This window comes from Arachis stenosperma, chromosome 5 (genome assembly GCF_014773155.1).
Source record: "Arachis stenosperma cultivar V10309 chromosome 5, arast.V10309.gnm1.PFL2, whole genome shotgun sequence".
NCBI classification, from domain to species: domain Eukaryota; kingdom Viridiplantae; phylum Streptophyta; class Magnoliopsida; order Fabales; family Fabaceae; genus Arachis; species Arachis stenosperma.
The window spans coordinates 117,977,235-117,990,036 of record NC_080381.1 but is presented as its reverse complement, the minus strand read 5'-3'; the positions used below and the strand labels follow the sequence as shown (position 1 = coordinate 117,990,036).

Sequence of the window (12,802 nt, the reverse complement as noted above, 5' to 3'; positions counted from 1 at the left end):
AGAACCACAAAATTTTCAAATTAAACTCGTTATTATCGTCTTTGTGAGAATATTGAGAAGCCAATCAAGCTTTTAAGAAGTCTAGTAGGTTTCGATCACATGAAATTTAGTCAAGATGAGTCAAAATCTTAGCAAATTAACGTACAAAATCAACATATCGTCCACGAAAATCAGTTTAGGAACTAACGTGAGTTACTATTATAAATTTTTGGGGCCGAATTGAGTCCATCTTAATTTTAAGTGTCAATTTAAGTCCAACGTCAAATTTTAAGTGCCAAATTTGAGTATTAACTTCTCTCTCTATCTCTTCTGCACTCTCTTCCAAACTTTGCTATCCTCACCATTCACACTACCATTGCCCCAACCGCTTCCCTCGGCAAACTCAAGATACAAAGCTCCATTCCTTCCTTGACACCCTCAATTGCCACCTCCACAAAGAGTCTGTCACTGTCGTCACCCTTTGTTCACCGATTAGAATTCTTCAAATTTTCGATTAGAGTTTCTCTAATTCTAAAAAAGATCTTCTTTAAATATGTGACCTCCAAATCAAATTGGGTTAATTTAAAAATCGCTACTTTTTTTTTGTTCTTCAACTTCAAATTTGATAACCTCAAATCTAGGGTTCTTTATGTTTGTTTAACTGTCGCAAAAAAATTTAACTAAAATGAAAAAAATTAACTAAAATAAATAAGTATAGGTCCTTTTTTGAGAGTAACTCGTATAAAAAGATGTGAGAAACGAATCAATTAGAGATTTTAAAATTTTTTGAATTGAAAAATACATCTAATTATTTTTCTTTCCACTTTTTGTAAAAATGAAGAAAAATTTGAAAAAGAAAGAAAAAGAAGGAGAGAAAGAAAAAGAGAGAGATACGAGTCTAACTTCCTCTTGGTTCCATGATTTTCATATGCTCTGGATGAAACTGAAGGTATGAAATAAATTTCATAGATGTTCCTTACAAAATGGTATGATAAGAAAATTTTGTTTTAATATTTCATTTATTGTTTTTGTCAACATTGTAACTCTATATTTTTTTATATTGTCATTTGTTAAGCAATTTTGACATTAAAACTTTGAATGAGTTGTTACTGGAGTTTAGGGTTTGAAAAAGGTGGGGATGATTTTCATTGTTGATAGTAGAATTGGATTGAAGGTTTTAAAGTTGATGATGATGGTTCTGTAAAAAAAAGATTGATGATGATAGAAATAATTTAAAAATTTTAAGTAATTTTTTAATAGAATTAACAAAAAAATTTTCGGTTGAATATTTTTATCAAATAAAATTCATCTTCATGAGTATATTTTTAATTTAAATTTTTTATGGTTAATTTTATCAGTATTTAAATTTTTTATAATTAAAAATAGTTATTTACTAAAAAAATTTCTCATTAATTTAATAGAGAACTATTATCAGCAAAAAATAATGAAACTAAGAAAACAGAAAATTTTGTAGCATAGGGGATTTGAAGAAAACGGTGATGGTGGTCAAGCCATAGGTCTGGGAACGTATAGATGCAATCTCTGGCACCAATCTTTTAATACAGGTCTTTCTCAAGAAGTTTTCGGCTTTCGAGCATACTCCTCCATCCTTAAAAAAGTGAGTTTTCTAGTTCTGTATTTAATATAGAATAATATTATATATTTAATTTTTTTATTAATTAAATTTAATTAAATTAATCTAATATAACAAAATAAATTATGATTAGTATTATTTTAAATTTTATTATTTAACTTGATTGAATTCGATTAAAAAAAAATTTGAGTATATAGTATTACCTTTTAATATATTGTTGTAGCAATAATATTTTTTTTTTAAGAATCCTGACTAGTAGTTAGTGTGGTTGAGTTGATATTTTTCCGCACTATTTTATACGTAATGCTAGATTTTAATCTCTATGAAAACGATTCACTATATATTTTGGATTTTTGAAAGCAAATATTAGTATGTTCTACATTTTATATACAATATGCATTCATCAACACAATAACTAATTTTTCCTTTGTTTTTTATTACCAATTGGTCCGAAATTACAATGTTCTCCGTGCCTAAAATGATAATTAAATTTATCGATATTTAAGTAAAAAATAAACCCATCATTCTACAACTTATATTCCGAGATCTCGTTTTGTAACTTGAATAACAAAAAGAAAACATACAATTAATTGTGTTAGTTTCAGGAAGTGACAACAACTAAAAATGTTCCTTGACCACATACACCAAATGATGTTCCTAATTCAAAAGATGCTCCTAAACTAATATAACAAATAATGCTTCAAATCCAGCAATTGACCCTGAGGTAAGTTAGATAACATTTAGAGAAGAGATAAAAATTAAGAGATAAAGACTAAATTAAATTTTTATATTGTATTTAGTATAAAATATACAAGATTAAATTATGTTTTACTATATTGTTTGATTTAACATAAAAATAAAATTTAAATAAATAAAATTATTAAAATATTCTTACTAATAAAAAAAATAAAACAAAATCCTACTCAATCACTCCTTTTTCCTTTTTTTTCCTGTTCTCTCTCTGCCCCTCTCCTCTCCCCTTCTCTTTCTCTCATCTCGGTCTCTCTCCAGAACTTCAAGAAGATGTGATTTTACTCCAGTCTGTGAGTTCTGTCGTCATTGTTACCTTTACTTCGTGCTAACCTTCATGCGAATTTTGTCATCATCGTTACGTTCACCTTCCAATTGTAGCTGTCATTGAATATTTTCCATCATTTGGCACATATCTGTCGAATATTTCACCTACGTAACAAAAATAAATCAAATAAACTCTCAACAATTAATTTAAAGTAAAAGTAAATTAGTCGATTATTAATTAAAAAAAAACTTTAACAGTGAAAAAATGGATTACAATATCATCGTTACTTTGTTAAGTGGTGGTGACATTAAGATGCCATATTGTGATTTTATGAGATGCATGGCTTATGTGAGGCTGAGGAACCTAAAAAAAAACATGACTGGGATGCGGTGTGACTGAGAGACGAGGACAACGAGAACTGCGATGAGTAGGGTGAAGACGTGATTGAGACAAGAGGAGGACGTGGCGTGACGGACAGTGGCGCACCTAAGAAGCGGACGGCAGCTTGACTGAGAAGAGAAAGAAACAACGATGTTATTGTGCTGCCGTCGGAGAAGGAAAGCTCGCCGACCGTCTTGCCAGTCCAGCTTTGTTTTGTCCTGTGGGTTGGGAAAAAAGAGAGGGGTAGAGTTGGATATTAAAAAGTTAAATTGGGATATTTTGAAAATAAAATGTTATTAAAGTTTCAGTCGTTGTTTTAAAAAATTTCAGTCCTTACTTTCTAGAGGTACTGAAGATATTGAAATTTTGTGTCCTAAGATTGAAATTTTAGTTTCAGTTACTATCAAACACAATACTAAGTCTCAACTCCTAGTCTCAGTCCTAATACTCCAAAACAAACGCTACCTTAGAGTGTTCAAACTTCTTCCTTTCTGTTTTGTTAGTGTCAGTCTTCACTTTTCAGAACTCATCCATCTCTATTCACATCTTCATGAATCGTGATTTGAAGTTGAGCATTAGTCTGTAAAATTTATTTTGGCAATTAATTATCAATATTTTAGAATTAAATAAAATTTTTTATGATGTTCATTGTTAGTTGGTAGGGGTGTACATGGCCCGACTCAGTCCGGCCCCGAACACTTTAATGACTAATTTAGTGTGATTTCATCGGATCTAGAGTCGGGTAAGGGTCTCAAAAATAGATCCAGTTATTATTTCGGGTCGGGTCCGGAACATAGCTCGGGTCACCAGAACTCGGCCCGGTGGCCCGGTCATCATACACAATTAATATTTTGTGTTATTAGTGATGGATGATGGTTATTCTTATGTGGAATTTAAATATTGTAAACCTTGATATTTTGTGTTATTAGTCATTATAAGATTATAAGTTAATGTTTTATGTTTAAAATGTATAAGACTTTAGACTAATGCATAATGTTGTGTTATTTGTATTGATTTAAATATTTGGTGTTATTAAACAATATTAGTATTGATTATGGTTATGCTTTAATTTTAGAGAATAGTTGGTTCTTGTTATATTTTTTTAAGTGAATTTTACTATGTGAATTGTGAAATAATTGTTGGAGATTAGGTGATTTTTACATTCCAAAGACCCAGTTTTCACTCGATTTTCACCTGACTCGAAGGTGCGTAGGTTTCATCGGGTTAGAGTCTAAAAATTAGATCCGACCTATATTTTGGGTCGGATCTGGGTTAAGCCAAACCTGGTGTGGCCCGACCCATGTACACCCCTATTAGTTGGTCAATTTTATTCATGTAGTAAAATAAAATATTATTAACTCTTCGTATACTAATTATTCATATTAAATTTAACGTTGAGACAACATTAAATTCATTTAAAATATTTTTAAAATTAAAATAATTCTAAATTTTCCTTGTGCATATAATAACACATTAGTTAAAGACTTACAATTTTTTAAAGAATTTATCTATCTTGTGTCCTAAGAATATAAGTTAAGATTATAAATTAAAAAAAATATTAAAAAATAAAAAATTAAAATTTTTAATATATTTATTTTATATTTATTAAATAAAAACATTTAAAATTTTTAACTAAGGGTATATGTGTTAAAATCACATATTAACTAAACTTTTTTGAAAACTGAAATAAGACATTTATGACTTTATGTCAGTAAGAACCAAATTAAGACAAAATAATTGTTTACCCTGAGATATGAATTAACCGCGCAAGATCCAAATCCACAAGCACGCTGGAAAAACCTGGCTCAGGATTCGGTGGTTCAGGAACCTTTGGACCACTTAGTGGTCCAAGTAGAAAACATGTTTTTAGAGTTTTTTTATCAATTGCTATGTAGTCCTTGAACTAATTTTAATTACAAATTAACCCCATATATTTTATTTAATTATAAAAATAGTTTTTTATTTTATAAATTATTATTTTATCAATTATCTATTATATTTATTAACAATCAAATACAAAAATAACAACCAATTATATCCTCCATTCATCCTAATAATTCCAATTGATTAAAAAATTAACTTTGATCTCGTTACGTTCGTCCATGGCTTTTCCTTGAAATTCAATCGATTGGTTTTTCAAAACAATCGATTGGCTATATCACAAAACAATCGATTGAAAGTTGTAAGGTAGAATGGTAAAAAGCTTAAACCAATCGACTGTTTATACTTTCCAATCGAATGAATGCCTCAAAACAATCGATTGTTGTTGTTACTCAATCGATTGAGTTCACGAAAACAACATGGATTTGCCAAATACAATCGATTGGAAAGTGATGACATTGAAGTTTTAGCCAAATTCAATCGATTGGAAGGTGATGAAGTTGAATGTTTTACCAATTTCAATCGATTGGTAATGGTATTGCTCATTCATCTCAGTGTCTGTAAATATACCTGACATCTTAAAAATGTCCAATGAAAAAAATTATTTAATACACACAAAGTCATATATTTCTATTTGTGGTAAAAGTTAAAAATTAAAAGTAAATAATATTTAAACTTTTTTGTTTAACAAAATTAAAATAAAGCACAAAAATAAGAAAAAATGTGTATACGAGTACATTCATTATGTTATAATTTTAATAATTAATGTAAATTTTAAAAAATTGGATAAATTTATATTTCTTGTGATTACAATCAAAAGTGAATTATATGTATTCTTATAATTAAGAAATATACTTAACTTCTTTTATAATAAGTAAGTCTGTCAATAATTTAATTTATTAAAAAATCTCATTTTTTTTATTTATCCTACAAAATAAAATTTCATATTAATAGTTTTGAATAAGACAATTAAAATAAAATTTAAAAATAAAGCTTGAATAAAAAAAATACAAAGTTTTTAATCTAAAAATATAAAATAGTTAAAAAATAGAATACTTATTTAAATATGATTTTTCAAGACACTCTATAACCTAGATGAATAAATATTATTTTTAAAATGAATCATGATATATTGATACAAAACTTATTGTATGTATTTTTTTTAAAAATTAATAAACCTCTCTCGTTAATAACAATATTGGAACCTAAATTTGAACGCTAATTGATATTATATATTGTGTAGGTACTTATAGTATATTAGAAAAGTACGTTAATAATTTGAAGAGAAAAATTATTAGTGTAAATTTATTTTTTTAAAAATTAATCCTTATTGAACTATTCTATTTTTATTCCTTCAAAACATATCTTAATAAAAATATTTGTAACTATATCCAATAAGAATATCTTAAAGAGCAGTTACATCATTCTGTCATGGGGTAAAATAGGGATAAAATAGGAAAAAAATAATCGACACCTAACTCTCTGTATTCCTAATATAAATTGTTATAGATAAGTATAGTTTTTTAAAATTTTGGGGTATCCGGGCCACTACTCACCCCCTCTAGGTCCGTCGTTGATTGCTAGCTAATTAATTAATAATAAAAAATAATAACATCTATTTACTTTTTAGTATTTCTCAATTTCTATGTATTAATAAAAGATATTTTTAAATTTTTTTTCTTACACAATCAATTTCACGAATAAAGTATCGAACAAAATAATTACAAAATTAGAGATTCTATTCACTGACCTCGATTTTGTAATCAAAACGATGGTTTATTTTTTGAACACTACAATGAAAAACTTGATTGGACCTTTGCTGATTGCTGCAACGGTGATTAACGATGAAGAAATAGTGGATATTAAATAGACGGATAAAAATTAAAAAAATTGGATATTGAGTAGATGGATGTTCCAAAGAAAAACAATTAAATTTTTTATAATCAAAGAAAATGATACACGATTTCAATGGTGGGATTGAATAATTAGTGATGGATTATTCACCAATTTATAATGTTAATATTAAGGAAAAGATAAGATTAGTTTATCTACATAAAAATAAAACAGAAAAAATTGAAGATAGAATTTTAAAGATAAGATAGCTGAATAATAAGATAATTTCTAAAAAGATAACAAGATTGAAATAGCCGCAGATCACATTTTAATCGATTGGGTACCATTACCAATCAATTGAAATTGGCAAAACATTCAACTTCATTACCTTTCAATCGATTGGATTACATTACCAATCGATTGAATTTGGCTAAAACTTCAATGTCATCACTTTCCAATCGATTGTATTTGGCAAATCCATGTTGTTTTCGTGAACTCAATCGATTGAGTAACAACAACAATCGATTATTTTGAGGCATTCATTCGATTGGAAAGTATAAACAATCGATTGGTTTAAGCTTTTTACCGTTCTACCTTACAACTTTCAATCGATTGTTTTGTGATATAGTGTAAACCAATCGATTGAGTTATCATTCAATCGATTGTTTTGAAAAACCAATCGATTGAATTTCAAGGAAACACGATTTGGAAGCCATGGACGAACGTAACGAGATCAAAGTTAATTTTTTAATCAATTGAAATTATTAAGATGAATGGAGGATATAATTGGTTGTTATTTTTGTATTTGATTGTTAATAAATATAATAGATAATTGATAAAATAATAATTTATAAAATAAAAAACTATTTTTATAATTAAATAAAATATATGGGGTTAATTTGTAATTAAAATTAGTTCAAGGACTACATAGCAATTGATAAAAAAACTCTAAAAACATGTTTTCTACTTGGACCACTAAGTGGTCCAAAGGTTCCTGGACCACCGAATCCTGAGCCGAAAAACCTTGAACCGCACGGACTCAAATCTTTCTTTTCTTGTTTTCACTTTCCATTTCCACCATAACTCACACAAGCCTTAAATTGAACAAGAATTCGTGAAATTCGATCCCCTTTTCTTCTTCTTTCACAGAATTATGCTCTTCCTAGGTAGCTTTCGATAGGTCTATTCTGTCCCCAGTAACATCGGGCACCTGGGTCCTTTATTTTTAATGTTTTTTTGAAACCCCATTAGTTTTTTTTTTTTTTTGGCTGTAAACTCATATCAATGACTGGATTGGAGGAATTGAAGAAAAAGCTTGTACCTTTGTTTGATGCTGAGAAGGGCTTCTCAACAAGCTCAACCTTGGACCCTTGTGATTCTTACACTGTAAGCCCCTCTTTCTCTCTATCTTCCAATTATGTATTTGTGTCATTATGTATGCGTATGTGTATGTGTTTGTGTTTTGGACCTTTTAAATTAGGCATTGAAGTCTGGAGTTTGAATCTCGGCTTGTGTATGTAACAACCCGTTGGCTAGTGACAGGTGTTTAAATCAAGCTCAGATCTGTGACGGATTAGTCTTTAGTATGCCAAGTTGATATATACCATGGAAAACCCAAAAAAAAAAAAGTAGGCATTGAAGACTCAAATGAATGTGGCACTATTGAGATTGGTCAAAATGTTTTTGCACATGTTTGGACTAGCTTTATGTGTGTTCAAAACAGCTCATAATTTGAGGTGTTCTTAATTATGCTGCTTTTGAATTGGTTTCCACATATGCTCTAATATGATTTTGGTTTTCTGGTTCTCAATTGATTCGATTGTGAAGTTATCCGATGGTGGGACCGTGAACTTGTTGAGCAGATCATATGGGGTGTACAATATCAATGAGCTTGGGTTGCAGAAGTGCACATCTCGATCTGTTCACGAGACTGCTGATCAGAGTGAGAAAACATATAGGTGTGCCTCCCACGAGATGCGAATATTCGGAGCAATTGGTAGTGGTGCCAGCAGTATTGTCCAGAGAGCTATTCATATACCAACACATAGGATTCTAGCTTTGAAGAAGATTAATATCTTTGAGAAGGTATTTCCTTTTTCTTAAACTTCATGGTGTTTTGCTATAGTTTGCCATTTACAATTTTACTTCGAGTCTGATTCCGCTTCTAAACTTGGCTTCTTTTGTGTTCCTGTTAAATTTATTTATGATTAATATAAACTAGATATGTGATCTACCTATCAATATGTAGCATTCAGTTGATGCTAGGTAGTATAAGTTCGATTTGAGCAGTTTTTGAAGTTTTGGAGTTGCTAGACACTTTATTATGTGACTCTTGCTATTGTTTGCTTCTTCATGGATAGAAAGAGCAGTGTAGCAACTAGGCGATAATGAATGATATACCACCCTCCCCTCGCATTCTCAAACAAATTAAACAGTATATAATGATAATAACAGCTGTACTTTTTGGTGCTAATTAGGAGAAAAGACAGCAGCTCCTAACAGAGATAAGGGCACTATGCGAAGCGCCTTGTTATCAGGGTCTTGTAGAGTTTCATGGGGCATTTTACACTCCGGACTCTGGACAAATAAGCATAGCTCTGGAGTATATGGATGGAGGATCGCTTGCAGATATCTTGCGAAAGCATAGAAGGATACCTGAACCTATTCTTTCATCCATGTTTCAGAAGCTCCTACATGTAAGTAGAACATTATTTTATATACACTTTTTGTTATATAAAATACTGAGATGTGTACTCTGTGTTTTATTTTTTGTAAGGGTCTAAGATATCTTCATGGAGTCAGATATTTAGTTCACAGAGACATAAAGCCTGCCAATTTACTCATAAACCTCAAGGGGGAGCCGAAAATTACTGACTTTGGTATCAGTGCTGGCTTAGAGAATTCAGTGGCAATGGTTAGTACAGATAATATTACAGCATCAATTTACCATTATTATCAAGCTGTGGAGTTCATATTCATTCTTCAATGATTGTAACTATGCAGTGTGCTACATTTGTTGGAACTGTTACGTACATGTCTCCTGAGAGAATCCGAAATGAAAGCTATTCTTATCCAGCCGATATTTGGAGCTTTGGTCTTGCTCTCCTCGAGTGTGGAACAGGAGAATTCCCATATACAGCTAATGAGGGTCCTGTAAATCTTATGCTGCAGGTGTGTGCCATTTCTTATCAATGTTTCCTTTCATTTGATTAGATGTCCATGTCTGAAGAAGGATATCTTTGCCGACTAATTTTGGTTTTTCGCAAAAGTTTCATGTTGGAAAACATCATCATCTGATAGTATTTGATAGCATAAATCACACTGAAGAAGCAATGTATATCTACTTTGTTGGTTCAACCTTGTTTGATACAGAAAACTTCTTCCTGTTACAATAAACTCACGTAGACATGCGCACGCGCGAACAATAAGTCTCCTTAAAATTCACCTAAGAACATTAGGAAAAACAGTAGGTTGGTTAAAAATTTGAAAATTCGACCTTTACAATGTTGCCATGTGAAACTTTAACTATGTAATCTGAGATCCTTGAGAGAAAATGATATAATAATGGAGCCAGTATCTTATACTCATTGGGTGAGTGATGTCAATACTCATTGGGTGAGTGATGTCAATTCTGGTAATGTGATTGTGCACATGTGATTTTGTCTTATAATAATTATGCTTGTTTGTGGAAGATTCTGGATGATCCATCACCATCACCGTCAAAACAAGTGTTTTCGCCCGAGTTCTGCTCTTTTGTTGATGCTTGCTTGCAGAAGGATCCAGAAAGTAGGCCAACTGCAGAACAGGTGAGAAAAATTATATGATCTAGCATCGGTGGAAGTTTGTCGCCATTGGATGTTAGCATGCGTTCATTTATCTCCTTTGATTTAATTTCTGTGATCATTTGTTTCTCATCTAGTAAATAGTATAGTCTTTTCACTTTTTCATTGTCCTACTGCAGCTTCTTTTGCACCCTTTTATTACAAAGTATGAGAATGCGGAGATAGATTTAGCGACATTTGTTCGAAGTGTTTTTGATCCTACACAAAGATTAAAGGATTTGGCAGATGTAAGTAGCCGGTTGTCATTATTTCTCTCCATCAAACATTCGTTTGAGTTCATTTCATGAGATATTATACGATAGTTCGATTCACATAGCTGATTCCACCTATTACAACAATACTTGGTGGTTATTCTTGTTGTATTCATTTGATTTTGTGAAGATTAAAAAAAATGCCTTTTGTTTAAGTGTCTGTTGATGCTTATTTTTGGTGAATGTTATACTCTACACTTTTCTCTGCAGATGTTGACATTACATTATTACTTACTATTTGATGGACCTGATGATTTGTGGCAACACACAAGGAGCTTATATAATGAAAACTCAATTTTCAAGTGAGTGCTATTTTTTATGTTTTAATTCTCCAAGTAAATCCATCATTTTTCTATGATAAATAAAATAAATTACAACAGAAATTATCTGCTTCGGAGAAACTTTCGGCTATAGGGTTGATTATTTGGTCCTAATTCAGCAGTTCTATATATCTGAAAAGGAACTATATTGAATTACCAAGTATTGAGTAACATGATTTCTGAAATTTCCCTTATCTGTGTTATTGTTGGAAAAACTCAAGTGTATATTATCCTTCAATATTTGCAGGTTCTCTGGGAAACAACATGTTGGTTCAAACAATATCTTCACAACCCTATCGAGTATTCGAAGTACGTTACTTGGCGATTGGCCTCCGGAGAAGTTGGTGCATGTCGTTGAAAAGCTTCAGTGTCGTGCTCACGGCGAAGATGGAGTTGCAATCAGGGTCTCAGGATCATTCATAATTGGGAATCAGTTTCTCATTTGTGGAGATGGCATTCAAGTAGAAGGCTTACCAAACTTCAAAGATCTTGAAATTGATATTCCTAGCATGAGACTGGGTACATTTCATGAACAATTCATAGTGGAGGCAACAAACCTAATTGGATGCTACAACATTGTTAACCAAGAGTTGTATATTAACCAATAATATACTCCAAAAATATCAAGGTTTCAATCATGTTTATATTATGAACTTGTAAAAAAAGAAAGGAAGGAAGAAAGAAAATGTTAATAGTTAAGATGAATTATCATATCATGTCCAAGGGATGTTGTATCATATTTGAGAGAAATTGCATTCTCCATTAATAAACCCAACCAACTTGGTTTATGATTAGATGTATTTTAACTCTTGGAGATTTTTTGGTATCTTGAGGAAAAGCAAACAAATAAAGAAGAAAACAAAAGGAAGAGAGGACAATGTATCCTTTCATGTCGAACGAGTAGTGCTAACTGCCAAGTGAACAAGGAGTTTTCAACCAAGTATTTATTTCTCACCTTTCACCTCTTTCCTTTGCATTCACCCCTATATTTATATGTTTTCAACCATGCTGCTATGTGTATATTAAACATCAACTAAAAATATATGTTAAAATATAAATACATATTAAAATAAATTAAACACATTTATAACATAAACAAATACAATTCAACATATGTTGGTTAGAGATGGGCATGCTTCGCTTAATTTAGTATTGCGTTTTGCTAATATTGTTGCTGACTTCTTAGCCAAAGAAGGTGCAAAGTATAATGAGCCTTAAAAGGAATGGACTACTACTGAAATTTAGGAAAACTTTCAACTTCTTAGTTGGAAGATTTGCTGTTTTCTTTTTGTTTTTCTATTCTTTATCAAATACCAAAAAAATACTTAATATTTTGTGTATATGTAATATTTTTAAAATGCTTAACATATTCTTTCACACAAGAATCTTCTCTACCATGTTAATATCATAAAACAATCTATTTAAAATTTTTAAATTATTAGATAAAACTAAATAAAGAGTAAAGTATCGTTTTTGTCCCCAACGTTTGGGGTAAGTTCCAAAATTGTCCTTAACGTTTCAATCGTCCTATTTAAATCCTTAACGTTTTAAAATTGACTCAATATTGTCCTGTCATTAGGGATCTGTTAAAAAAATTGACGGCAAGACAAAATTGAGACGATTTTGAAACGTTAGGGACTTAAATAGGACGAAAACGTTGGGGACAAAAATAATACATAAAAATAAATTTTAATTTTATTTTA

The 12,802-nt window shown here is 30.5% G+C and overlaps 1 protein-coding gene across 1 annotated transcript; it reads left to right on the top strand.

Moving 5' to 3' along the window:
• Window positions 1-7,769: 7,769 nt before the first annotated feature.
• LOC130983207 (mitogen-activated protein kinase kinase 3) lies at window positions 7,770-11,899 on the top strand. The gene is made up of 9 exons (XM_057907401.1): window positions 7,770-8,072; window positions 8,514-8,771; window positions 9,164-9,382; window positions 9,463-9,600; window positions 9,690-9,857; window positions 10,379-10,492; window positions 10,648-10,755; window positions 10,990-11,081; window positions 11,347-11,899. Exons 1-9 carry the CDS (start codon window positions 7,971-7,973, stop codon window positions 11,705-11,707), a joined length of 1,560 nt encoding a protein of 519 aa, XP_057763384.1. The 5' UTR covers window positions 7,770-7,970; the 3' UTR covers window positions 11,708-11,899.
• The last annotated feature ends 903 nt before the right edge of the window (window positions 11,900-12,802 follow it).